The sequence below is a fragment of the Gordionus sp. m RMFG-2023 genome, chromosome 2, assembly GCF_954871325.1.
Source record: "Gordionus sp. m RMFG-2023 chromosome 2, tfGorSpeb1-WG-v2, whole genome shotgun sequence".
Taxonomy (NCBI): Eukaryota; Metazoa; Nematomorpha; class Gordioida; order Chordodea; family Parachordodidae; genus Gordionus; species Gordionus sp. m RMFG-2023.
Genome location: NC_088776.1, coordinates 33,898,118 through 33,925,919, shown reverse-complemented (window position 1 = coordinate 33,925,919; position 27,802 = coordinate 33,898,118). Strand labels below are relative to the sequence as shown.

Here is a 27,802-nt window from a genome sequence, read left to right as displayed (position 1 = left end):
TTAGAGCCAAGCGCCAGGTCTGGGTATTAACAACCTAGTGTTGTTAATCGGCTTAGCCGAGTCGGCTCGAACAGAGCTCACCCAAATTTTGGGTCGTTTTTTTCGACTCCAACTCAAAGTTTTGGTCGTTTTTTACGACTTCGACCCAAGTTCAAGCCGAAAAAAACGACTTCGACCCAAAATATGGGTCGTTTTTTTCGACTCCGACCCAAGTCCAAGCCGAAAAAAACGACCTCGACCCAAAATATGGGTCGTTTTTTACGACTCCGACTCAAAATTTGGGTTGTATTTTTCGACTCAAACTTGAAATTTGGGTTGTATTTTTCGACTCAAACTTGAAGTTTGGGTCATATTTTTCGACTCAAACTTGAAGTTTAGATCGTATTTTTCGTCTCCAACTCAAAGTTTGGGTCGTTTTTCTGACTCAGATTCAAACATCGGGTCGTTTTATTCAATCCGACCCAAAATATGGATCTTTTTTTATAAAGACGACTTAAAGTTAGAGTTGCTTTTTCACCCCTAACCTAATATCTAGATCATTTTTTTCGACCAAAAGTCAAATAACATTTAATATATATTAATATTATCGGCGGGAAAGTTACTTAAAGCTTCTTTAAATTATAATATTCATCAGTTATATTTTAAAATTTTTAAGTGAAGATGTACCATAGAAAAGTGCCATTTGTCATGATGGTTATTTTTGAACTTTTTTAAATGAAATAGATAAAAATATATATTGTATAGACATGTTAAATCAAAATTTCAGTGATGATGTACCATAGATAAGTGGTAATTGTCATAATCGCTATTTTTGAACTTTTTTGAGGTTTTTTAAAGCAAATTGCTAAAATTATATATTCTAAACATGTTAAATTAAAAATTCAGTGAGGATGTATCATAGATAGGTGACAATTGTCATAATCGCTATTTTTGAACTTTTTAAATTTTTTTAAAGGAAATATCTAAAAATATATATTCTAAACATGTTAAATTAAAAATTCAGTGAGGATGTTACATATATAGGTGACAATTGTCATATGCGCTATTTTTATTTTTAGATATTTCCTTTAAAAAAATTTGAAAAAATTCAAAAATAGCGATTATGACAATTGTCACCTATCTAAGATACATCCTCACTGAATTTTTAATTTAACATGTTTAGAATATATATTTTTAGATATTTCCTTTAAAAAAATTTGAAAAAGTTCAAAAATAGCGATTATGACAATTGTCACCTATCTATGATACATCCTCACTGAATTTTTAATTTAACATGTTTAGAATATATATTTTTAGCTATTTCCTTTAAAAAAAAATTGAAAAAGTTCAAAAATAGCGATTATGACAATTGTCACCTATCTATGATACATCCTCACTGAATTTATAATCTAACATGTTTAGAATATATATTTTTAGATATTTCCTTTAAAAAAATTTGAAAAAGTTCAAAAATAGCGATTATGACAATTGTCACTTATCTATGATACATCCTCACTGAATTTTTAATTTAACATGTTTAGAATATATAATTTTAGCAATTTGCTTTAAAAAAACTCAAAAAAGTTCAAAAATAGCGATTATGACAATTACCACTTATCTATGGTACATCATCCCTGAAATTTTGATTTAACATGTCTACAATATATATTTTTATCTATTTCATTTAAAAAAGTTCAAAAATAACCATCATGACAAATGGCACTTTTCTATGTTACATCTTCACTTAAAAATTTTAAAATATAACTATGATGAATAGTTAATCAGAGCATTATAATTTAAAGAAGCTTTAAGTAACTTTTCCGCCTATAATATTAATATATACTAAATGTTATTTGACTTTTGGTCGAAAAAAATGATCTAGATATTGGTAGGGGTGAAAAAAGCAACCCTAACTTTAAGTCGTCTTTTAAAAAAAGATCCATATTTTGGGTCAGATTTAATAAAACGACCCGATGTTTGAGTCTGAGTCAGAAAAACGACCCAAACTTTGAGTTGGAGTCGAAAAATACGATCGAAACTTCAAGTTTGAGTCGAAAAATACGACCCAAATTTTGAGTCGGAGTCGTAAAAAACGACCCATATTTTGGGTCGAGGTCGTTTTTTTCGGCTTGGACTTGGGTCGGAGTCAAAAAAAACGACCCATATTTTTGGTCGAAGTCGTTTTTTTCGGCTTGAACTCGGGTCGAAGTCGAAAAAAACGACCCAAAGATTGAGTCGGAGTCTAATAAAACGACCCGAGCTTTGGGTCGGGGTCGCGACTTGCGGCGTTTTAACAACACTATAACAACCAATTAACAATACTAATATAAGTAATCGAGTTTCATAAAATTTAAGATAACCTGTTGAGTTCACGACTTAAGGTTATAACTAGTTCACGACTCAAGTTCATAACTCGAGTTCATGACTTAAGATCAAAACTCAAGTTCATCAAGATCAAAACTCAAGTTCATGACTCAAGATAAAAACTCAAGTTCATGACTCAAGATAAAAACTCAAGTTCAGAACTCGAGTCGCGACTTGAGTTCACGACTCAAGTTCGGAACTCGAGTCGTATAAATGAGTCGACTAATCGACTCAAAACTCGACTTGAGTTTTGAGTATAGTTATTGTGACTTCGACTCGGAGTCGTAGTCGGGTGAACTCGACTTTTTAACAACACTAAACCAGATCAATATTTTTTTGTATAAATTAGCCGCATATATCCTAATAAAATAATCAAACTAATAACTTTATATTACCACTTATATATAATATAAAAAATATATAACTCAATCTTAATATTTTCACTTTTATTTTCAATCAAGATTAAAATATATAATATTACATAGTTAAAATTTATAATAATTTCTTAGCTCTAGTCTCTTCAAATTTATAAGTTAAAGAATAATTACCAACATTTATATAATTATAAAATATTATATAATCACAATTATAAATTATCAACATATCAATCAAACATTTATATAACAGCAATTATCGTAATTGAATATTTTCATTCATTATATTGATTGTGTTAATAACATGTTAATCATTATATCATTCTTTCAAAGAATTATATTATTATTCTAGTTTTAGATTAAATTTGTATATTTCTATTTTATTTGTGAACATAATTTATTCAAAATTTCTACTTCTTCATTTGGGATATTAGCATTTTTAAATGCTAATATTGGAAACGGATAAAAAATAGAATCAAATTTTGAAAATACTTGTTTAGAAATAAGGTATATTTTGCATAGATTATTCTTTGGTCAACTTTGTAAATAATAATATTCTCTTTTAAGTTACTCAATCGAGTAATTTGTTATTCCTATTTATATTTATGAAAAAAAATCTAATACAAATAAGGAATAATATTTCAATAGGCTTAATTTAAAATATAAATATATATTTTTTTGTTATGTAAATTCAGCATAATTAAAATACATATCAACCAATGATGTCTATGATATCAACAATATGAAAAATTATATGCCTCCATTTTAGGCTACTTTACAAAATATATTATTAATTTGGGATATTTGCTATAACGAAATTAATTTCATGTTCGGAGCCCCTCAAACGAAAACTAATACGGGGTTTAGTTTTGGTACCTTGGCATCAACTAGCGGTAGAATGATTTACATGAATATAATTAAAATTATATTTAGCCAGTACCTTTTCATTTGGATTGCCTGCAACCTCGACCCCTTTTGCCAGTGCTCTTAACATTGGGACACCACAAACTAGTACAAATGCATCGAGTGCTTCATCATTTTTTAATTTTGGTATTGAACTCTAATAATTCTAATTTAATACATTTTGATAAGGTCAATCTACAACAGCTAATTCCTTTGGTCAATTATTTGGAAGTAATCCTTCATTTGGTATTTAGATAAATATATATTATTGTTTTATTTCTAACATTAAAGGTACCAATATAACTACTACAACACACCCATCACTATTCTCATTTAGTAATTAGGTTTTTTTTTTATTATATAACATTTTATATAGCTCAATCATCTAACTCTATTCTACCCTCAACTTCATCTAATATATTTGCATCAACAACAAATCAATCTCTTTTTGGATTTAATCCAACAGCCACTACTATTTCATCAATTTTTTCTACTCAATCTACTACCACACCCTTATTTAGCATAAATACTCCAAATATAAATAGTAAGATATAAATATTTTACTCCTACCCATATATTGACACCTAATATAGCATTGTTTCCTTCTCAACTTACAACCACTACAACCTTTATGCCCAGTTCATGTATAACTCAATCAAGTATATTTAATTTTGCCACTTCAACAAATCACACAACTGTTCCTTCATCTCTAAATTTGTTAAATCAACAACCTGCAACATTTAGTATTAAAAAGTTTTATATTCAAATTAAAATTATCAGAGATGCACTGATTCAACTTTTTTTGCCAATATCACCCACTGATAACAATATAGTTGGCTAATATCACCAATATAAAAAAAAAATTGACAGAACTGTTTATTTGTAAGAAAATATATAATTTCCCCCAAAATAATCTTTATTTATATTATTAATTTAAGCCATAAGAATACCTTTCAATATTACTAAACTTGTAATTATTTTATTGCATATATATCCTTCATAATAAGTTAATTCATACAAAACTTTAAAGAGTAAAAAGAAAGAAAAAACTAACCCATTTTATTTTAAATTTATGAGTGTAAATTATTATGTTGGGTATCTACCACAGAATCTGGTAAAATGGATATATACCAACACAGGAGTATCTATTTCAGTGCATCTCTAATAATTACTTTTAATTTTTACTTTTAATTTTTACTTTTAATTTTTACTGTGACAGATTTTGGATTTGCATCTTCTCTGCAGCAACCATCAAATATTAATGTACCTTCTAGTACTGTTAATTCATCTCAAACTACAGCTTGTGGTATCATTTCTGGATTTGGATCTACACCAACATTTAGTTTTGATAAATCTCTTCCAATATTTCCACCATCTAATAGTGGTATTGCTGTGACAACATTAGTAACTTGTGCCACCACAGAAAGCTTTAATTTTGGTACAAGTTTATTTTCAAGTATGAATTTAAATCTTTATTAAATTAATGTAGTTAACTAAATTAAAGAATAAGAAGGCTATTCAAAATTTATTATTATGTGATATTATAATAAAACTTTAAATGATATATCAGGGTCATTCCATTCTAAACTGATCTAGGCTTGGTACCCCTCTCAAATTGAAAAAGACTAAGATTCTTGTTGGTACCCTTCTCAAATTGAAAAAGTCTAAGATTCTTGTAATCTATACTCAGGCAAAATTTTAGCCTCCTGGCTTTTAAATTTAAAAATATTTATGGTCAAAGGGTCATTCCATGTCAAATCAATCACTTTTTGGCCGACCCCTTTCGATTTTGATGAAAAATCGTAGGCTGGTTATATATGTTCCCATTAGATTAGAAATAAAATTTTAGCGGATGAGCAACTATATTAGCGGAGATATTCGGGGTTAAAGGTCTAAAAACGTCTTTTTTTGCTTTTTACTGATGTTAAATAACTAGTTTTTAATTTTAAACTAAATATGATCAAATATTGAATATAATATCAATAGCTAAGTTAATAATTTATGATTATGGCAAAAACATCAAAATTAATTTTTGATAAAATATGGGTCATCTTATGGTCAGTTGAAAACTTGAAATTAATATTTCGAAATGTATATGATCTCCGATTTTTAATTTTTTTAAGAAATATTATCCGTTTACTATTTTTTTAATAATTTCTTCAACAATTAGCATGGCTAGATATTTATTTTAAAAAATATTGCGATTTTTATACTTTAAAAAAAATAGATGGCGCTATATATAATAGTTTTAATATGTTAAAATTCATTTTTTTATTGATTAAAAATATTTTAATGTATATATATCATACTAAATCGATTACAATGTCCATTATATATATTTATTTGTAATTCAGATCATAAATTTTTAAAATCTTCACAAATTTAGCCTAATTAAGATAGTTTATAAATTAATTAAATCTTACTTCATCTAAAGGAACACAAAGCCTGGCTAGCTTGTGAGATTTCTTCAGGAGATAATATATATGTTCGACCGGTGGGAGTAGAAGGATTGACCAGCGAAAGAATATGAGATTTAGGTAACACTAAAATATCATCTTTCAGGGGAAATTTAAATGAGGCTGAAGGTCCACAAGGGTGTAAAAATCGGATTTTTACTTCTTCATTTGTATCATATTTATCGATTATATATCCTAACCACCATTTATCATCATATACACATGTTACATATCCATTAATATTTTTAAATATAATTTTTTCATTTAAAAACGAAACTTGTTTTATATTATATTTTTTAGAATTTGAATATATTTTGGTTTTTAGTCTATTTTGATCAATGGGAATAACCACGTGAATTTTTAAGGTCCCATGTATGGGCAGCGCAGAATTAAATCTTTTGCGAAGGGCTAATTCCCCTTCGATATATTCTTGATTGGATATATATTCAAATTGAATTCCATTAATATTTTCTTTAGCATAATTATATAATTCTAATGGGGTTAGGATTTGATTTTTATTTGGCCTTTGAAGACTAGCTCTGGCAACTAATCTTTTGACAGTTCCCCCGATACCGTCACATGCATTTTTGCCGTGAGCAGTGGCAAAGAAATGCCATTCGGCAGGAATATTAAAATCGTATTTATGAAGGCATATGTTCAGAAAATTTTTGCGATTCTTGTATTGAGACCCAGCTCCATCTGAAAAATATATTATTTTTTCTGGTTTAGAATTAAATTTGGCTGTTAAGAAATTAATAAATTTTTTTTGGTAAAGGTGGACTGCACTAGTATTATGGTTTAATGATTCGGATATAATAACAAAATTTATATTTTTTAAATCTTCTCCAGATTTATAATATGCTACAAATGGATGTATAGTGGCCTGCACGTTGTTCCAATGAAATCCCTGAACTTCATCTTGTAAAATGAAGAAATAATTTTCAGAATAATCTAGAATTGTTAAAAATTCCCCATCTTTTAAATTTTCTTTGGAATTCTTCAAAAATAAACTTTGTTGTTTACCTATAAACGAGTGACGCAGTAAAATTTGAACTTTTTCTAATAAATAATCGATGAAATCATCAACGGACTTTATAATAGTTTCAAGATTTGTTCTATCCACCGTGATCCATTGTTTAAACGTGACATATTCTATACGATTTCTCTGAAACAATTGGTATAATTGTCCCTTAAGAGATTCTATACCAGGGCATTGATCACAATTTGTTAAATAACATTTTGGCTGAGATGGATTACAAATAATTTGCGCCAATAGATAGTTGTAAGAATTTATACAGTAATCTTCTCCTGCTGTAATTTCAACTATTACATTTGTCATTAATTTCACATTCTGATGAATAGCGCAGACACAAACAGTGTGTGTGCCACTAGCTCCAACTAAAATACAGTTTTTTGGTCTAAGTTTGGCAAATTTAGAGAATCCAATTGATATATTTGGGTATTCTTCCTTAAACATCTTGAATATTTCTTTAAGATTATTTAATATAAGTCTTTTTTGAACTGGTTCTTTCTCGCCTTTAACAGATACACAATCTTTTATTCCTGGCATGAGTCGGCTTATTTCATCAGAACTATAAAAATCCTTGACGAGTTTAAATGTTTTTTCGTTTAGTATCTTTCCTGCCTTATGTTTTGGAAATGAAAGAATTCCACTTTCTTTTACCATTATTTTAGATTTTCTTGCCATGTATGATGTTACGTTGAATTCCTTTTGAATTTTATTTACACTCCATCCTTGAGGCAAAATTGTAAGAATTTGATATTGTTGATTTTTTGATAATTTATCAAAGTTATCCTTTAATATAATAAGAATTTCCTCTTTCATTGGACTATCAATCTCGGAATCAGATATTTCTAAAACCTTACTCTTTATTGCTTTTTCAATCTTTTGAATTTTATTTTTAGGATATTTTTTCTCCATTAAACGTTTTCTTTTAATTGGTGATTCTCCAATATTGTGTAATGTTTCATTAATCGATTCAAAGGCATCCTGATTATGGGTTATTGGGGATATAAATTCTTCGGGAATATGTGGACCAATTTTACTTAACTGGTATCGGCACGAATTACATATTTTTTGTTGAAGATATAAATGATTATTTATATTAAGCATCCATGGAAGAACTGATCTTAAATTTTTTTTAAAATTTTTATGATTAACTTTATTCAGTGGATTGCAACATTTTATCTTATCTTTTAAGGGTTTCATTTAAAAAAATTTATTTATTTTTAAATGACAAGTAAAAATATTTATATGTAAAAGATATGAATCGGTGTTTGTGAAAAAATATTAAAGAAATCAATTTGTATTTTTAGCAACTGATTTATCGATTAAATTCGCTAATTAATTTTGCTAATCAGTTTATTTTTAATAATTTTAAGAAAAGATAAAAACAGCTGACTTACTTTTATTAATTTTTTCAGTGTTAAACATATGCTCAAAATTCAAAGACTTTGATCAAAAATTTTATAGAGAATGCTCAAATTCATTTGATACCCAAAATTTTATAACTAGTTAATTTTTTGTTAATTATATTGCTTAAAATTTTTTTAAAAATCTTTGAAATTTTCTGGTTAATGACAATTTTATAACATTCTTGGTCTTGATGGGTATGACTTAGTCTGGAGGGGGGATGGGGGGTAGGCCGGGTAATTATATGATTTTCGATTTTTCCCTTAATAATTTTCCTGCACTCCTTTAATCCTGCTTTTTTGTTCGCATGTTAGTCGGATTTTTTAATTATTTTTAATTTACATTGAAATATTAAAAAAATTATTAAAATTTTTTATCCTGCGAATATCTCAAGGGAATAAGGTTTACAAAGTTATATAATCTAATTTTATGATATATTATACATTAAAATATTTTTAATCAATAAAAAAATAAATTTTAACATATTAAAACTATTATATATAGCGCCATCTATTTTTTTTAAAGTATAAAAATCGCAATATTTTTTAAAATAAATATCCAGCCATGCTAATTGTTGAAGAAATTATTAAAAAAATAGTAAACGGATAATATTTCTTAAAAAAATTAAAAATCGGAGATCATATACATTTCGAAATATTAATTTCAAGTTTTCAACTGACCATAAGATGACCCATATTTTATAAAAAATTAATTTTGATGTTTTCGTCATAATCATAAATTATTAACTTAGCTATTGATATTAGATTCAATATTTGATCATATTTAGTTTTAAATTAAAAACTAATTATTTGACATCAGTAAAAAGCAAAAAAGACGTTTTTTGGACCTTTAACCCCGATTATCTCGGCTAATATAGTTGCTAATGCGCTAAAATTTTGTTTATAATCTAATGGGAACATATATAACCAGTCTACAACTTTTTATCGAAATTAAAAGGGGTCGGCCGAAAATCTTGATTTTTTTGCTCATTTGACATGGAATAACCCCAAAGCATGAAAAAAATTCTTTTTTTGTGTATGTCTATATTCATTAATTTATTGATTAATTAAAATTGCGCAATTATATTTAATAAATTTAGTAGTAAAATAAATAATGTACTTTTTATCCACAATAAATCTAAGTAAAAAATAAAAAGTAATTTTTAAAAATTTCTAGACCTCTTATTCCTAGAATAAAATTTTAAATCTTGATAACAAAAATTGATCATTTATTTTTATGAAACCTTAGATAAACATTACTATTACCATTTGAAAAAAAATTAGAGTGGAGCCAATAAAACTTCATAGGCAAAAATCGATAAAAAATGTAAAAAATATTTATATACTATTTTAATTTTTATAAGCCTAATATTCTTTATATTGTATTTTTACAAATTTTCTATATAATAACTTTTCTATGTCATTCTTATTCAACACTAATCCATTCAATATTATTGGTGATAATTCATTCGCTATAATTCATTCGCGGTATAACTTTTGCTGCAATGCATTCGCGATAATGCTTTTAACTAGAGATGTAAAATTCTCGGGAAAATTGGTTCAGGGGAAATTAGGGAAATAATGGAAAATTAAAAAAATAACCACAAATTAATTTCAATTTTATTATTGAATAACTATTAAATTTGGGGAACTAAGGGAAAATAAAATAATTAAACAATAAAGACAAAAATACACTGTAAACATTTCACATTTTTGAATAACTTTATTATTTACAAGAAGCATGTATTATAAATTACATTTAAAATTCATGGGATGCTAATGAAATAGCATCAACTCTTCATTGTGAATTATCATCATTATCACTCTTGATATTAATGATTCAGAATCTGGACTCTTGATGATATCACAAACATAGGGCATTTGTGTGATCCTTTAAATGTATGGTATGCCTGATTGATATTTGACTCTTTCATTCTTTATTCTATTTCTCGTTTTTGAATGAATTTTTAAAATGCTGACCAGACTCTTTCTGGCGAGGTGAGGGTAATATCGAACAACATCTTACTGCCACTTGGCAAAGGGGTTGATTTGTTCGCAACCCTTTCTACCATATGAGTGGTTTAGTATGGATTGAGTTCTCCCATATGCCAGCTCCTTTATAGATACCTTGTTTTGAACAATATTCTGCTAAATTACCCATAATTTTTTCAATATCGCAATTAATTTGGCCTGTATTATTTAAATCTAAAGCTACTGTTAATACGTGGCCTTTAAATTTCACACCATAATATCTAGGATCCAGAAGATTTGTTGCATAATGATATTCTCGGCAACAAGATTTCTTTCGTTTATTAATATGCATCTTAACATTTTTCAAATCATTTTCATTAAAAATGAAAGTTGATGAATTGAGTTTATCTTTTATATCCCAAAATATTTCTGGTAGTTCAGATAATACTGCTGTATATAATTCTAAAATTATAATTTTGTTATAAATAAATTCCAAAAAAGACAGACTCTAATTTAGCCCAATATCCTTCTTTGTCCAATATAATACCCCTTCTTTGTTTGTCTATAAATAAACTTGAAATTGCTATTTCTTGTAAAACTTCCTTATTTTCATAACACTTTGCAATATTATAACAAAATCTCCCCATCTTGTCGGACTTGGAATTTATAAGGATGATTTATATCCTTTCAATATTTCCCCTTCTTTATAAGTTACCAATAAAATACCATTAAATTTCATATATTTAATTAGTGTTGTTAAACAACTCGATTTGAGTCGATTTTTAAAAACGACTAACTCAATATTTTAACCAGGAAAATATTGCACAAGCTTCGAGATTTTGCTAATTAATGTCCAAACCTTTGTGCCATCTATGACCAAAATCTTCAGGCTTTCCTAATGTTTTTTAGGCTAAAATATTGAGTTAGACGTTTTTAAAAATCGGCTTAAATCAAACCGAGCCGTTTAACACACTATTAATTATTTGTTTGGTTTTTTTGATGATCTTTTCAATAAAACGTATTTGGCATAAATCTTAAATAAGCAGATTCAAGCTATGTGCGACACATCTAAATAATCAATATAATTATATTTTGCCTTAACAAGACTCCAGGCTTTTTTCATATTCTTTGCATTATCAGTTACTAGTGAGATAATTTTTTTCTACCAATTTCTTCAATTACCTTGATCAGCTTAGATATGATACAATCACTAGTGTGAGCACTAGATCCTGTGTCATTGGATTTAAAGAAAATGGGTTCTGGAGTCATAATTATGAAATTAATGATGAACTCTCCATGAATGTTTGTCCAGCCATCACTAATGAGAGTAAAATCTTTTAAAGTATCGAATTTATTGTTGATAATATTTGTCACTTTATTATATTCAAAATCTAATAATGTTTTACTAGTTGTATATCTAGATGGAATTTAATAGGCTGGTAGCATTAATTTTAGATAATTGATTATATATTTATTTTCAACTAAATTAAAAGGGTAATTTGACATAAAAATAGCTAATGCCAAAACATTGTCAAGTTGTGTGATTTTGTTCAGTTACAGTATCATAAAAAATTTTAAATTTCGATGTGTCTGATGCATTATAAAATTATTGATATTTTCTTTAAAAGTATTTGGAATGGTTTTATTTATATTTTTTGGGGGATTATACCTTTGTTTTTATACTTTTATAATTATAGATTTTAAGAGTTGCACTAATAAAGAATTAAAGACTCACAAGGAAAATAAAAAATAATATGAAATAATAAATTAAATTATAAATCATCAAAAACTATTGACATCATTTCTTTCTATCTAGTCAGCAGTTAGCCTATAAAATTTTTATTAATTCAAGTTTAGGAGAAAGTGGATTTTTAATTGTATTTGATCTTGCAGAGAATTATAACTTTGTTATTCATGATTCATTGTTACTAGACCAACACACTAGCAACAATTCATCAGTTTGTTATATATATATTAAAGATATCACACTATTATATGTTGCATTGCACTTTTTTCAAACCTGCCTTGTAAATTTCACTTAAAATGAATTCGACACGATACCCCAAATTTTTTTTTATTTTGGCGGCTCAGTGCAAAAATTAAAATACTTTTTAAATAAATGTCATCACATGAAAGATTTTGTCATCCAGCAGAATTGCACTTTTCAGCCACTGCACATCGAAAAAGTTCATGTGACAATGTTGGAGGCAGTAAAAAGGCTAGCCAGACAGCCAGTTTACAGAGTTAGTATTCTGATCAAATAATATCCCCAATGGAGTTTATGAATCTTCAAAACATAATATAAATAGCATCAAGTTTGAATTCATGACATAAAGTTAGTACGATTCATAGGAAATTATCCTTACGATTTTTAAAGGAAAGACAAATCCCAGGAACACAAAAGATACATTGGATCTTTTTATGTCAAAAATATATTCAAGTGCAACATAAACTACATTAGAAAATTTTGGGTAATGAAAGTATTACATTTGAAAATATATCAAGCTATGTGACATGCATATATGATTCAAATTGGTTGTTGACTTTGTTCATGGAAAAGAATTAAATAGTCTTTACATATCCAGGAATAGATGACACTCTTTACCTACCTAAGTCACAAATTTTAACCACAGTTCCACCATCAACACAGACAAGAGATATTTAGACACACCTTCCTCACAGGAAAATTTGCATACAATTGAAATAAGCATTATTTAGATATATGTAAATTAATATTCAATTTTTGAGAAGATGTGTGGCAATGTAACAAGTGTTATATTATGAAACAAGGAATGAATAATTAATTATTAAAACCCATATTTATATTATGTAGAAACAAAAATGTTAATATGTTATATTAGAGTTGTTAACGAGCCTTTTTAAAAGTAACTAGCTCCCACTCCCACTGCTAAATTTTTAAAAGGAGCTAGCTCCTGCTTTTAGTAATGGAGTTCCACTCCATTGCTGCTCCTTTGATTTTCATTTTTTAGAAAGTACACAAAACAATCATATTTTTTTATCAAAAAAGTTTATTTATATTAAGTGATATATCAAAATATTTATAATCTTTTATTATTTAAAATAATAAATTTCCTAAATTTAAATCTAACATCCACGCCTGTAACCTAAAACCTGTTAAGCAATACTAAACAGGCCCTCAACAAGAGCACTACAAGGAAGTGGGGTATTTGTATTTTATAAAAATATTTTTTAATTTAGGAAATTTATCAAAAATAGTAATTTTGATATCATTATTTAAAAATTATTTGTCAGTATATTATCTTCCTGATGATAAATTTCATGGAATCTAAAAAAATCTTCCAAATCATTGCAGAGTTCCCGTGAACTAGTAGCTATTTTTGCATCAGGAATTTGTTTTCTTAAAAAATTTATTTTATTTTATTTCCATATTTTGTGCATTTTTTATCCATTCCCAATTTAATTTGAATGCAGGATGGATGATAGCCACAATGATATTTTCATCATTATCATTTGAAAATCTGCAATAAAGTTATTTAAATAGATAATTTATTTTTTTATTTCGATTTCTTCTTCCATGATATCTGGATCCATAATATCAAAAACTACTATAAAATGAATATTAATATGACTTACAAGATTTTCCAAGAAATTTTTAATATAAAAAGAAAGAAAAACTTGATGTAAAATATTTTAACTGATTAGATGAAAAACCAATATAAAACTCGTCTCAACATTTAATATAGCATAAATTTAAATAAAATAAAATTTTATTTTTATTAAATTTTAATTAACAAATAAAATAGATTTATTAATATTTTTAAAAAAATTTAATTTATACATTAAATTTAAAGGAGCAGTGGAGCACCCCTCCTATACCCATTCCAGCCCTTATTGAGCTAGCTCTCGCTCCTGTTTTTTAAAAGGCGGGGTGCTTCAAGTGTTTTTGAAAAAGCGTAGCAGCGCTCCGGGAACACCGCTCCTTAACAACTCTGATTATTTAATTGTAATATAAATAATAAATTCATAATAAATTACAGTATACATAGTATAAAAGTAGTTCTCCAGTTGAATAGTAATGTCATGGAGAAGTTATATAGAAATAATTGTAAAAATATATTAATAAGTATATTAGTCTCTCAAAAAATAAATATAGAATAAAAATATTACTTGTTTTTATTGATTTTACTTATGAAGTCGTATCGGCTCCACTCTAATTTTTTTATACTCATATAGAATGGTAATAGTAATGTTTATCTAAAGTTTCATAAAAATCGGTTTCACCCAATATGAGGATTTTAAATTTTAATCTGGGAATAAAAGGTCTAGAAATTTTTAGAATTACTTTTTAATACTTATATTTTCTGACGTTAAAAGTATATTCTTTATTTTAATACTAGATTTATTATATATAATCGCTTAATTTTTAATCAATCATTAAATTAATGATTATAGAGAATCTCAGTTAAAGGCTATTTTTCATGCTTTGACCACAAATATTTTCATAATTATAATATAAAAGCTAGGAGGATAACCTAAATATAGATTACAAGAATCTTAATTTATTTACAGATTTTCATCAAAATTAAAAGATTTGGCCGAGTATCGTGTTTTTTTTTATCGATTTGACATTAAATAACCCTTAAGATATATTATTTTTATAAAAATATTTAAAATCAGAACCAGCCCCAACCTTCTTCAATAAGCCTAGTGCTGTGTTGTCTTTTACATCTCCTACAACTACTATTTCATTCCCAACTTTCTTACCTTCAGGACAATCAAGTTTGACTAATCCAATTATATATTCCCATACCTTAACAACTATTCCTACAACTATAACTGGATTAATGACTGCCCAAAAACCTACATTCAGTTTTACCTCAATCCCTAACACCTCCAACCTCCCTATTATAACTACTACAAATCAATACAGTTTTTCTCTGCCTATTGGCATTAGTTCTGTTGTAAATACCATTAATAATAATATAAACACAACTATTGTGACAAATACTGGAGGATTTTCCTTTGGGGCACCCTTTGCTCCAACATCGAGTATTGGTCAAGTTGGAATTAGTGCTTTGAAGTTTGACATTCCACCCACTTCAAGTTTATTAATTTTAGTTGTACCATATTTACTTTTTGAATATTTTATTTTTAAAAATACAAAAAATTGTTATATATAAATCATAGCTTAAGGCTATTATTTTTGCATGATAGATTTAGCCAATGAAACCAGGTTTCCAGGGTCTCCCATTCATTAAAAAATATAATTAGTAAATACAATTAAAATTAACAACAATCAACAATATATTTATTCCAAAACACGTTTACTAAAAAGTCATGTGCTCAGGGATGATCCCTGCAAACTGTTGTTGCAAGAACAATTAAATTTTCAATTTTTTTTTAAAGAGTATTTTGTTATCGTTTTGTACATTCTAGCTCCCAAATATGTTATAATATGTTGTAAATTGATTTTGAGGTAATGTTCATCATATAAAGTCCAATGTCATCCTTCATTTGTAATTTCCCTTAAGGGCATTGCGAAGTTATCAAGGTGCTGATGTAGTAGAATATACTTTGGCATATTGTGATGAAGTATGTTTTTCATACTTTTTATATAATCTAAATGCCGCCCCAGGCTTGCATTAAAAATTTCCTATAGACCCAGCTAGTGTTGTTAAACGGCTCATTTTGAGCCGATTTTTTAAAACGGCTAACTCAATATTGTAGCCAGAATAATATTACCTAAGCCTCGAGATTTCGATGATATATGTCCTAGACCTTTGTTTCTTCTATAAGCAAAATCTTCAGGCTTTCATAATATTTTTCTAGATGAAATATTGAGTTAGCCGTTTTTAAAAATCGGCTCAAAACGAGCCGTTTAACAACACTAGACCGAGCCCATGTTTAATATTTGAAAAAATTACCAAACCCATAATAAGTTACATAAATTTTAACCAAGTCAATATCCATAAATTTAATTTATTGTATTCAATGAAAATAAACAATATTTCAGTGTATATAAGCAATCATTTTGTTTGCATTATTGAAATTTAGAAAAATAGTAATATATTTTTAAGTTAGCAACTGTTTTAAATTTACTAAATTTAAATAAAAATTTTGAACCCAAGCCCGTTAAAAAAAATTCAAAAATCCAGGTATGCTAGAATATAAATGGCCAGCCCAACCCATGAAGGTTTACGGCGCCAATTGAAAATTTATTGCCGGTCATTCCCCATAAAAGCGATTAGCAGCCCACTGATTTTTACGCCGTCTTTTTTGTTGGCTGTGGTTCGGCGGCATTACAAATTTTTAACAACCTTAAAAAACTATTTTTGATTTTTCTTACTTATTTTTTTAGAAAATTTATGAACACTAAATTTAATCATTTCTTTGAAACAACTATTTTTGAAATAAAGTTTATTTTTCTAATACCAATATGAGACATTAAATTCATAAATAATGGTTATATATAAAAATTATTTTATTTAAATTGGAAGGACATAATAAAGATATTTTTGAGTTTAGGGTTAGCCCAGCTACAAAAAATACAAGCTGAGAGTGCTTGTAGTTGAAACACACAATATTTTTTTGGCTAAGATGGAAAGTATAGTGTATTGTTAGTAGTAATAGAAATATAAGTCAATTAATAATTCTTGCAATTTTCTTTCTTTTAGATTCATATCATGTACTTTTTTTGTTATTCTTATGATAATATAATAATGAAATAAACATTTTACAAAAAATAACAATTCAATACATATCATTTATCCCCAATCTATTTGGTTTCGTTCGTACTCTTTTAGGATAACGATCTTGACTTGTATCTTCTTCCTCCCTCTTCTTTAGATTCATTTCATCGTTATTGTTTATTACGTCCTCTTTGTTTACTATCTCTTCGGTTTTCTCTTCTACTTCAGTACTCTCTTCTAATTCGTATTCTTCAATTAATACATTTTCGGTTCTTTTCCTTAATTGATCAGTATGACGTATAATCGTTTTACCCTCTATACTTACTTCATATCGTAGTGATCCGAATATGCTTTTAATAATGGCTTTTTCCCAGTTTTTTTCTTTATTATTGTAAATGCGCAACCACACTTTTTCATTTATCTCGAATTTTTTAATGTAGTATTCTAACTTCTCCTTTTTGTTCCCCCGTTCAAATATTTGGTTTAACAATTCTCTAGGTTTAATTTTTAGTAGTATTTAGCGGAACTTTGTTCAGTTTCTGCTTCTGGTGTATTTAGGTTATTGTAGAAAAAAATAGCTAAACTGGTTTCTAAATCGCTTCTGGCTCATTTGCAGAATTCAAGCCAGATTTTTTAAGATAAATTTATATTTTATCAATTAATAGTTGAAAAATTCCACAAGGGATCATTTCATTCCAATAATCTCTTATATTTTCGATTTCCCTTAGAACAGCCTAAAATGCCTATTTAAAAAGTGGCCAGTCCTGAAATTGGGCATCTCTAAAATCGGATATATAATAAACCTAAAGATTATATTTTATAATTTCATAATAGTTTATCAAAAAATGAAAACCTTTAATACAGAAACGGTTGGCACTGTTCATTCGTTCCCTGTCCTCACAACCACTGTTTCAACAACAGCTAATAAATCAATTATAGCAACTTCGATCTCTCTACCAGCTCTAACCACCCACTTTTCTTCATTCCCTACCTCTACCATTGGGACAACTGATTTTGGATTTGGTCTAAATAAAACAACACCGAATTTAACAACAATTTGTAATTCAATTGCAAGTTCTATTTTGACAACGATAGCTAGTGATATAAACTATAAAAACGCGATAAGTATGTCTCAATCAACGAGTTTGAATTTTCCTAAAGTTTCTGATCTTTCCAGTCAATTTTTACCAAAGTTTCAAACTACAGGAATTATAAGGTTATTTTTTTAGAATAATTTATTGTTTAAAAAAATAAATATTGTGAAATTACATTTATTTTTATTTCCGGGTTTTTATAATAATTTTTTTCAAATATATCACTTCTTTGGTAAGATTATGTTTTTTGAACCATAATTAACTTTTATTTACAGGGTTTCCCATTCAAAAAAGGAAAAGTCACAATCAAAAAAGGAAAAGTTTCAATCATAAAAGGAAAAGGTTCAACCAAAAAAGAAAAAGGTCCAAACAAAAAAGGAAAAGTGTCAATCAATAAAGGAAAATTCCCAAAAAGAAAATAAAAAGTTCTATCAAAAAAGGAAAAGTGTCAATCGAAAATAGAAAATTCCCAAAAGGAAAGGGAATATGTCAATTAAAAAAGAAATTCCCATTCAAAAAAGGAAAATCGTAATTTTTTTAATTTTTTGTCTATTTTTCTTAAATTTTTTTTTATTTTTGTTTCCTTCTTAATTTATATTTAAATTTTAGCGATTTCTTTACTTTTTTTTTCTTACTGATCTTTTCTCAATTTATTTCTTACTTTTTGCGATTTTCTTTAATTTTATTTTTCTTACTATATCTTCTCTCAATTTATTTTTCTTCTTATTTTTGATAATTCTTTTGTATTTTTAAAAATAATTTATAAATTTTGGTCCATTTTTTTAACAATTCTTTACGTTTTTTTCATCATACATACAATATTCTTTTTACGATTTTTTCATTGTATTCTTTTACATACATTTCTAACCTTTTCAATCTCTTTAAGACATTTTTAATCTTTATTTTTTTGAGCATTTCTCAATTTTTTTTCTTCTCATTTTTGATCATTTTAAAAATAATTATATTTTATTAATTTACATATCGTTTGGTATTACAGTTCAAACTTATTTAATTTTAAAAAGTTATATTATAACCAAACGATTAATTTAATTTAGCAATTGTAATTATATTGTCTGCCAAAAACATTAAATATAATTTTAAAAAATTATTATCAAAAATGAAAAGAAAAAATTAAGAAATGCTCAAAGAAATAAAGATTAAAAATGATATAAAGAGATTGAAAAGGTTAGAAATGTAATGTAAAAAATTACAATGAAAAAATCATAAAAAGAATATTGTATGTAATGAAAAAAAAACATAAAGAATTGTTAAACCTGAATTTATAAATTATTTTTAAAAATACAAAAGAATTATCAAAATGAGAAGAAAAATAAATTGAGATAAGATATAGTAAGAAAAATAAAAGTAAAGGAAATCGCAAAAAGTCAGTGGCCCCTACAAAGGGTGAGGGGGAAGGGGTCCAAAGCAACTGCTTCAAAAAATTTGAGTAATCTTTTTTTTTAAAAAATTTTTTAAAAAAATTTTCTTTATTATTTAATTTTTTTACTGTTTTTTTATATCCATACATGATCAAGTGATTTCTGGTTTATAAATCTAATAATAAGACCCCCCCCCCCCAACTTAATATTTAATTTAATATATATTGACGGAAATTTTGGTCGATGTTTAGTAAATTAGGTTGTTATCCGAGATTTCTTGTCATAAATTATTTTTCCAATTTTAAAATATGCCTAAAAATATTAACCAAAAAAAATACAAATGCCTAATTAAAAATTGTAAATCGCATAATATAAGAGATGATAAATGGATAGATCGCATTAGAAAAGACATGGTGGGCTTAATTTTAACGATATAAAGAAAAGCTTTGAAATAGTAGCTTTTAAGAATGTTATTCAAAATTGGACAAATAGCAAAGAAATTTTTTATTAAATATTTAATTATTTATACTTATGGGGAATGTAATTATTACTCATGACCTAGAGGTTCAAGAATTTAATGATTTGTCAGCTGAGAGTTGTAAATTTATTTATTTAAAATATTTTTACCAATACATTATTTAGCTTCTTCTGATGATGATGATAATTCAGGGACTTACGATTCAGATTGGAAAAACTATTCATTTATTTTACCTTATCGTCTAATTTTAAATTTTTCTGCTTTCCCTAATTTAACAATTTTATATAAATATTTATTAACCATTCCTACAACCTCATGTACTGCCGAAAGAGTCATGAGTAAAATTAAATTAAATAAAACAAGACTTCGTAGTACCATGAAAGATCCATTTCTCAATAATTTAACCATATTAATAATGGGGAAAAATTTATTTAAACAATTAAATATTGATGAAATTATAAATTCTTTCGCTTTCTCTTCCTTAATAACTGCGACCTCCCAAATTTTACAGACGCTCTATGGACTAGGTATTTATGACAACCGATGGTTTTCGACAATAAAAATAATATTAAAAAAGAATAAGTAAATAAAATTTATCCAATCTTATGACAAATAAATAAAAAATAACCAATGGTAATTATGGCTCCAATCCAAACCATAATTTTACCCTTTTTATTTAAAACAATTCCTAAAAAGTCTTATTAAAGTTTAGTGGTTTACATTACATTTCATAAATTTTAATTAAAAAATAAAAATTTGAATATATCATTTAGAATTAATTCAATATTTTGCTAATTTATTTGAAAAATTATCATGTAATTAGTTAACTAAGGGCTTTGATTGTTATTAGCTCACATTCTTTTTGAATTTCTCCATTTTTTATAGATATCTGCAGATATGGCTACTAAAAAATCATGATTTTTTAAATAAAAAAATACGATTTATTTGATTAAATATTGATTTTTTTATTTGAAGGAAATTTTATAATCAAATAAACATAATTTTTGATGTTATGCTAGAAAAAAATATCTCCTGAACAAAGCAAGGTTAATAATAGAAAATGTATTTATTTTATTGCATTAAATTTATTTTCCTTTGAAATTAATGAATAATATTAAAATAATAATATCAAATTTACTTAAAAAGTATTTTATTCATATTGTTATTAATATTTAATATTCGTCCATTTCTGATAATTTAATCATTCTGAATATTTAAAAATTATGTTAAGAGCAATTGATTATTTTAAAAATTAATATTTTATATAAACTAGAATTTTTATATACACTAGTATTTTTATATAAACTAGTATTTTATTAATATTTAAGATATAAGCTGCATCTGAATTAATCTTAGTATCAAAAAATATAGCATAATTAAACAGTAGAAATAATTATAGATATTTTTGATATCTTATTTTATTTAACAATATTCTAATAATTTTTATAGGATAAAAAAAATCAAAGAATATTTTTGTGAAAATGAAGACAAATTTTATGTTTTTTTTCTAAAAAAAATTGGTGCATCTCTGCTTAAAACAAAAACGAATAATTATTTAAATACAAAAAAAAGGGAATTTATTTAAATCATGATTTTTATTCAAAAAAATCAAGGATTTAATTCGAGATTTCAAATCAATGATGTATTTATGCCAATCCTGTGCAAAGGTATCTATTTTCAGGCCTAACCCGAGTTTTTTTTTATCTCGTCCTTTTGGGGGTTTTATGTTTGTTTTTTGGGCTATCATGACCAATAATTGTATAATTGTATTCAGTTCTATAAAAAATTTCTTTAAAAAAAAGTTCCAACCCTGCCACTGTATCCCAATCAATTATACAAGCTCCAGAACCTTTGCATAAAGAAATGAACTACAGGGATTTTCAGGAATGCATTAACAATTGGAAATTTGACGTTGAAGGCATGGAAAAAACTTTCGTTGAACAAGCCTGTAAAATAAACGCCTGGGAAACTATAGTTCGGGATAATGCTGTTAAGGTTAATTTGATAATAAGTTTTCCGTTAAAAAAATATTTATACTATTTTTGAGTTTTGTAAAAATAATGTTATTGTTCCAAGCCCAAAGGAATATTCCTTATTTTTTAAAACAGAAAATTTTAATTATTATTAACGAATTTATGTATTTTTACCCATAATTAAGAAATATATAATAAAAAGTTATACGAAATCCTAGAGTTGTAAAGATAGCATAAAACGCTACTTTTTTGAAAGCATCCATTCTAGGGTGTAATATAATTGCAAATAAAACAAAAAATTAGAAGAGTTTATTCTTCAAATAGCGCGTATAATCTTGGATTTATTCATACATTTGAGTCAAAACTAGAGCTGTGCCGATATTAAATATCAGATCGGTACAGATATTTAGCGTTTTCCGAAAATATTGGATCGGGCCGATATCTTTTTACATTTCTTTTTTTTTGATGTTATGTATATTTATTTTACATTATTATAATATTTTCTAAATAATTTTTTAATATTATTTAAATAAAAGAATTTTTTTAAATTTGGTATCGAATTATGGAAATATTTTACAAAAGACAAAGATAATTTTGCAAAATGCCTTATCTGCGGAATCATCTGAGTCTGCCTTTAGTACGGCAGGAGATATAGATAGTCCATATCGTAGAAGCTTATTCCCAGAAAATCAGGCTCTCATATTTATTTAAAAAATCTAATATATTATAATTTTATATATTAAATTAAATTACAATTTTATAATTCATACCAACATAAAATGGATATATTATTAAATATACATTTTTTTTATTATAGTCTTAATTGTAGAAATAAAAAAATTAAATTCATAACTCGATTTTTTGCATAAAAAATATTGATTTCTTAATTACATTTGGTTCAAACAGGGGTGATTAAAAATCAGTATAAATATCGGATCGGTTTTTAAACAATTTCGGATCGGTGAAAAATATGTAGATCGGCACAGCCCTAATCAAAACAAATATAAATACCTAATTGAAGACTTATCTAATACAGAATCTTAATATTTTTTTCCAGATTGGCCATAAATATGAAATAACTGCAATTAAAACATTAATAATTTTTTAAAAAATTTTATTTAACCCATTTAAATTGGACTATAACAGGTCAAATCATCATTTTTTATAAGCAAGAATATATTTCAAAATTGTATTTTCTATATTTTACTGTCTGGCAATTTATTATCTTATCCATTTATTATATTTTTTGACAGATCAAATAGTTTCTTGCCCTTATATTATTTTATATCCCTTTCTTTAAATCTAAATCGAACCAAAATTGTGATTTATATTTTAGTTAAACAAACTATCGGCTGAGACCAGGGTTGCTGAACTCGATGAAACCAAGATAGAGCAACAATTAGCATTTTTGGAGAGTCAGCAGTCCGAAATCGAAAAGTTATTGCTATCTCTTGAAACCCAAGAAAATTTTGGCGATTTGAAAGATAAGACGAGTGGCGGTGATCCGAATTCACGTTTACCTAGTGAGAGGGCCGCCTATAATGATCGCCAAGAAACGTATAGTTTAATGATATACATTATGTCTAAAGTCGAGCCGGCGGACTGGTACCTAATTTTTTTTAAAATGGAATGGTCTTTGCCAACGAAGAATGTAAGGCTCTCTGCTATATAAATTGGAGGGAGGGTTGGGAGCGAAGAAAGAAATAAGAAAATAAAAGTAAATTAATTAAGAATTTGAAAAAAAATTACATCAGGTTTGGAAAATCAAAAACAAGATAACCCGGCGGTTTTTCTTGTTTTTTTCTAGGTATATATGAATTTTTAGTATTTAATTATTCTATTTTTAAAAGTTTCAACTTGGCATTAAAAATAGACGGACAGCTTAGTAATATGGAAGACCAATTACGAGATGTTGTAGAACAAATTAATTCTTTAGAAACCGAAACGACTTTATCCAGCTCGAATGGGGATAGTGTTGATGGTGCGGATTCAGTAAAAAATTAAATTATCGATAATTACCAATATTTATAGAAGGAATATATTATTTTTACAGTTAATATGCTATCTTTCCTTAAAATTAATAAACTTGTATACTATTTAATAATTTATATACATTTTTTTAGAGATGCCTGTATCAGTCGTATATTGGTATTTTCCGATACTTTCCATTTAACCATTACTAGTGTAATTTAAAAAAAAATAGTCTACATTGAGCTATGAAATAAAAAAAATTTGACCCACTAATTTCTAAACTGGCAAGAAAAAAGTGTTATTATTTTTTCCTGTTTCTTTTTACTCTTATAAATTTTATATATTATTTATAAATGATGAACTAAAAAAAAATAGTGCTGAAGAATTATATCTTAGCTTCAATCAATAAACCCTCCACTACATGTAGTATTGGTATTGATTGTAACGATTAATATTGATATCCGCTTTAAAGTGGTATAGGTTATGGTTCATTCTTTTTTTTGAAACAGAAAGTAATTATCAAAGAATTACTAATCTTTTTTTAAATATCTTCATGCATTGTACCAATTTGACTAAGCATTGTTGATTTTAAAAAAATTAACTAGAATCTGTATTTTTATTAGTTCAATATTTATATCTTTTATCAGCCTATAATCGTTAAATTTCTTGATTTCGATATATCAAAACGAGTGGAAAAAAATTATTTTACCATCTTAATACTGAATCATGAAATTTAAATAATTATCTCATTTACATTATATTAGGGATGTACCAATATTTTTTATTGGATCAGGTAGATATTTCACCTTTTTTAAATTCGATTATTGGTTGATATAAAATTTTTCCCCACCAATAAAATGGCGTCTTAATTTTTAAAAAATTTATTGTTATATAAATATCTATTTATCAGTAAAAATCAGAAACATGCAATTTGCACGTCCTGGCCTGGGTTTTATATTTTTAGGCCCGGCCCAGATTTTTAAAAATTTTTTTAATTTTTATAGATGATAATGACAATTTAAAATATATGGCCCAGCCCCGGGTATTTAAAAAATTTAGGCCTGTCTTGGGTATTTTAAAAAAAAACTAGTCGACTGCTTAATGTCGGGCCTGCAAGCCTCTGATAAAAATATTTTATATGCTTTTAGATTCATGAAATATTATATTTAAATGACTTATGTTACGGTATAGTTAAATTATAGATGTTATACTATTAAAAAGTATATGAGATGAGTAGAATTTAAAATTAAAACAATTAGTATGTTTACGGAATACAAATCGGATTGGTAAGCGACCGATATCAATCTAATATTGGATCGGCCTCCAAAAAACTATATTGATACACCTCTACTTTACATTTATTTCTTGGTTATTTATAGTTTGGAAATAAATTTTATTTATTAATTTGAATTATTATTTTATGTTTAATAATAGTTCCATAGCCTTATTTTTTAAATAAATTTTTTATAATTATTATAGATCAACTGAAAATAAATTGTATAAATTTTCGTGTTATTAAAATTAAGAGTATCATAAAATTTACATGAAAGTTATAAAATCAAAAGAAAACTATATTGGTATATTTTTGGTTTATTATATTCCCTATAAACATTTTTCCAATATTGGTATATTTTTGCTTTATTATATTCCCTATAAACATCTTTCCGATATTGGTATTCAAATTGAATCGGCTGATACCGGATCTTATTATAAAGCACATTGCGGTCTTACTATTTTATACATATATATTTTTATTCTTTAGTTCAACCAAATAACCCAGATTTTGAACACTCATATGGATTTGCTTAAATCGATTGAAAATAACACAAGTTCAATATTTGAAAATATCTTTATTTAAAATCTGTTATTATAATTACCTATATCTTGTATTTAATATTGCTTTAAGAATTATTTATTAAGATCTAATAAAACCTTTTATTTTAAAAATAATTATATCAAAATAAAATATCAATGGCATAACATGGAGATGTCTAAATTTAATATGAGCCCATTAAATTATTAATTTGACTTAAACTCTTGAGCAAATTTGAATTAGTGTAAAATAATGTAACTTTTAACCCCTCATTTTATTAATACCTTATATCTTAATTCCAATTTATATTTAATGTTATAGATGGGTTGAAAGCTCAACTGCAGGACATGACTTTGAGCAATTATTAGAGTTGATAATGAGAATATATAGGAAAATTTTATTCTTTTTCTATTATATGTATACATATATAATGTGACCTTATTTACATATTTTATTAATTGATTTTTTAAATCAATTCTTCATATGATTAATAGAATATGATATATTTTGATTTTCATCAAATTTTAAAATATATATTATCAATTGAAACATTAAAAATAACACTTTTGAGGATTAAGCCTTAGTAAATTAATGACGGATTTGTATGAATCTTTTCTTTTGATATTTTTATTCTTGGCGCGGTTTTGAGCGTCCCACAGTTTAGTATATTATCATGATAGATATTTATGGAGCCTTGTTGCTTGATGTCATTCCTAACCATTAACTTAACTATATTTTTATACCCTACATCCCAATCACCTTTAGCAAGAAAGCATTTTTACTTTGGAATTGCATATAGAAAATTAAAATATGCATTTCTATCTATTTTCTTACTCTTCAATATTTCAGTATTATTGTAATGTGATAAATAAACTATTTAATCCACAATAAATATTTGTAAAAGATTTTTTGTTTGATCATTTTATTAAGATTTGAAACAGGGATTCTTGATCTCTGAAAAATTTTAATAATAAAGTTAGCAGAAGATTGTTTAAGAGTGCTATAATATTTTTGATCAAATGGAAATTAATTGTGATTTTATGCATAAAAAATCTTCTATCAAGAAATTGCATTTTTTTAAAAAAATTTTGTGGCCAAGCAAATCTTTGAAATTTTTTTTTAACCTCTTATATCATCTGTTGTTGGTTTAATTGGAAAATAATAAAAGAAATGTTTTAAATAATTTTTACCTATTTTCACGAAAATAAAGTTTGAAAAAGCAATGGCAATTTGTGGTAGTTTTCATTGTCGTGATTTAAATTATTTCAATACGCCATTAAAGTATTTATTTCCATAAAAAGCTTTAAAATAATGTATGACAATTGTCCGTTTTTCAATAGTCAGCATTCTTAAACCACGAGTAGACTATCCTTTTAAATTTCCGCTATTTTGTTAGATAAAACATTACACTTATATTTATCTTGGGAAATCGAAAAGAAGGTAGTCTCTTCCATATTTGTATATTTTGCTCAGATAATTTATTCACTTGAGATAAATTAAAATGTATCTAATATAATACTAAATGTAAATTCTCTTATATTCAAAGTAATATTAAGTCGTATAAGCCTGGAGAACCTAAGAAATAAAAATGCATTCATTTTGTTTAGATTGCTTTAAGATTCATCTAATTTATTTTAGGGCAAGATAATTATCAATTTATATTTAAATATTTAGGCTGCGTTTTAGCTCCTCATTTTTTTAATTCTAAGTAGCTGTCAAAGTAAAATGTGTTTTTTAGGGTAAAAAGTAATTAAGTAGAACAAACATTTTAAAGGTGTTAAATCAAGGTAACTAGGAATTTTTTTTCGGGAAAGGGGGCAAAAAAATTGCATGTTTTGATCAGTATTTGCATATAGCGGTCAATTTCGACAGAAAATTTATATTTTAGCAGATTACAATGTAATAGTTTATAAATAAAAATACGCAACATCAGCAAAATATAA

General features: G+C 26.2%; 1 protein-coding gene across 5 annotated transcripts; it reads left to right on the top strand.

Moving 5' to 3' along the window:
- The first annotated feature begins 3,486 nt into the window (after nucleotides 1-3,486).
- LOC135923420 (uncharacterized) lies at nucleotides 3,487-26,626 on the top strand. 5 transcript variants are annotated; one of them, XM_065458152.1, is made up of 14 exons: nucleotides 3,487-3,610; nucleotides 3,651-3,767; nucleotides 3,810-3,851; nucleotides 3,912-3,956; nucleotides 3,997-4,164; nucleotides 4,214-4,363; nucleotides 4,840-5,076; nucleotides 15,140-15,565; nucleotides 18,016-18,367; nucleotides 21,905-22,097; nucleotides 23,412-23,632; nucleotides 23,926-24,067; nucleotides 25,809-25,875; nucleotides 26,181-26,626. In XM_065458152.1, exons 1-14 carry the CDS (start codon nucleotides 3,544-3,546, stop codon nucleotides 26,225-26,227), a joined length of 2,274 nt encoding a protein of 757 aa, XP_065314224.1. In that variant the 5' UTR covers nucleotides 3,487-3,543; the 3' UTR covers nucleotides 26,228-26,626. The 5 variants fall into 5 exon arrangements, with proteins under 5 accessions (XP_065314224.1, XP_065314226.1, XP_065314225.1 ...); XM_065458154.1 differs by having other exon boundaries at nucleotides 3,810-3,866; nucleotides 4,214-4,279; XM_065458153.1 differs by having other exon boundaries at nucleotides 3,810-3,866; nucleotides 4,840-5,058.
- Nucleotides 26,627-27,802: the final 1,176 nt, after the last annotated feature.

Coding starts and splice junctions, on each gene's coding strand:
- LOC135923420 (XM_065458151.1), top strand. CDS start 3,544: ATGTTCGGAGCCCCTCAAACGAAAACTAATACGGGGTTTAGTTTTGGT. Junction 4,364..4,839: donor TCAACAACCTGCAACATTTA/GTATTAAAAAGT, acceptor TTACTGTGACAG/ATTTTGGATTTGCATCTTCT. Junction 25,876..26,180: donor ATCGATTGAAAATAACACAA/GTTCAATATTTG, acceptor TTAATGTTATAG/ATGGGTTGAAAGCTCAACTG.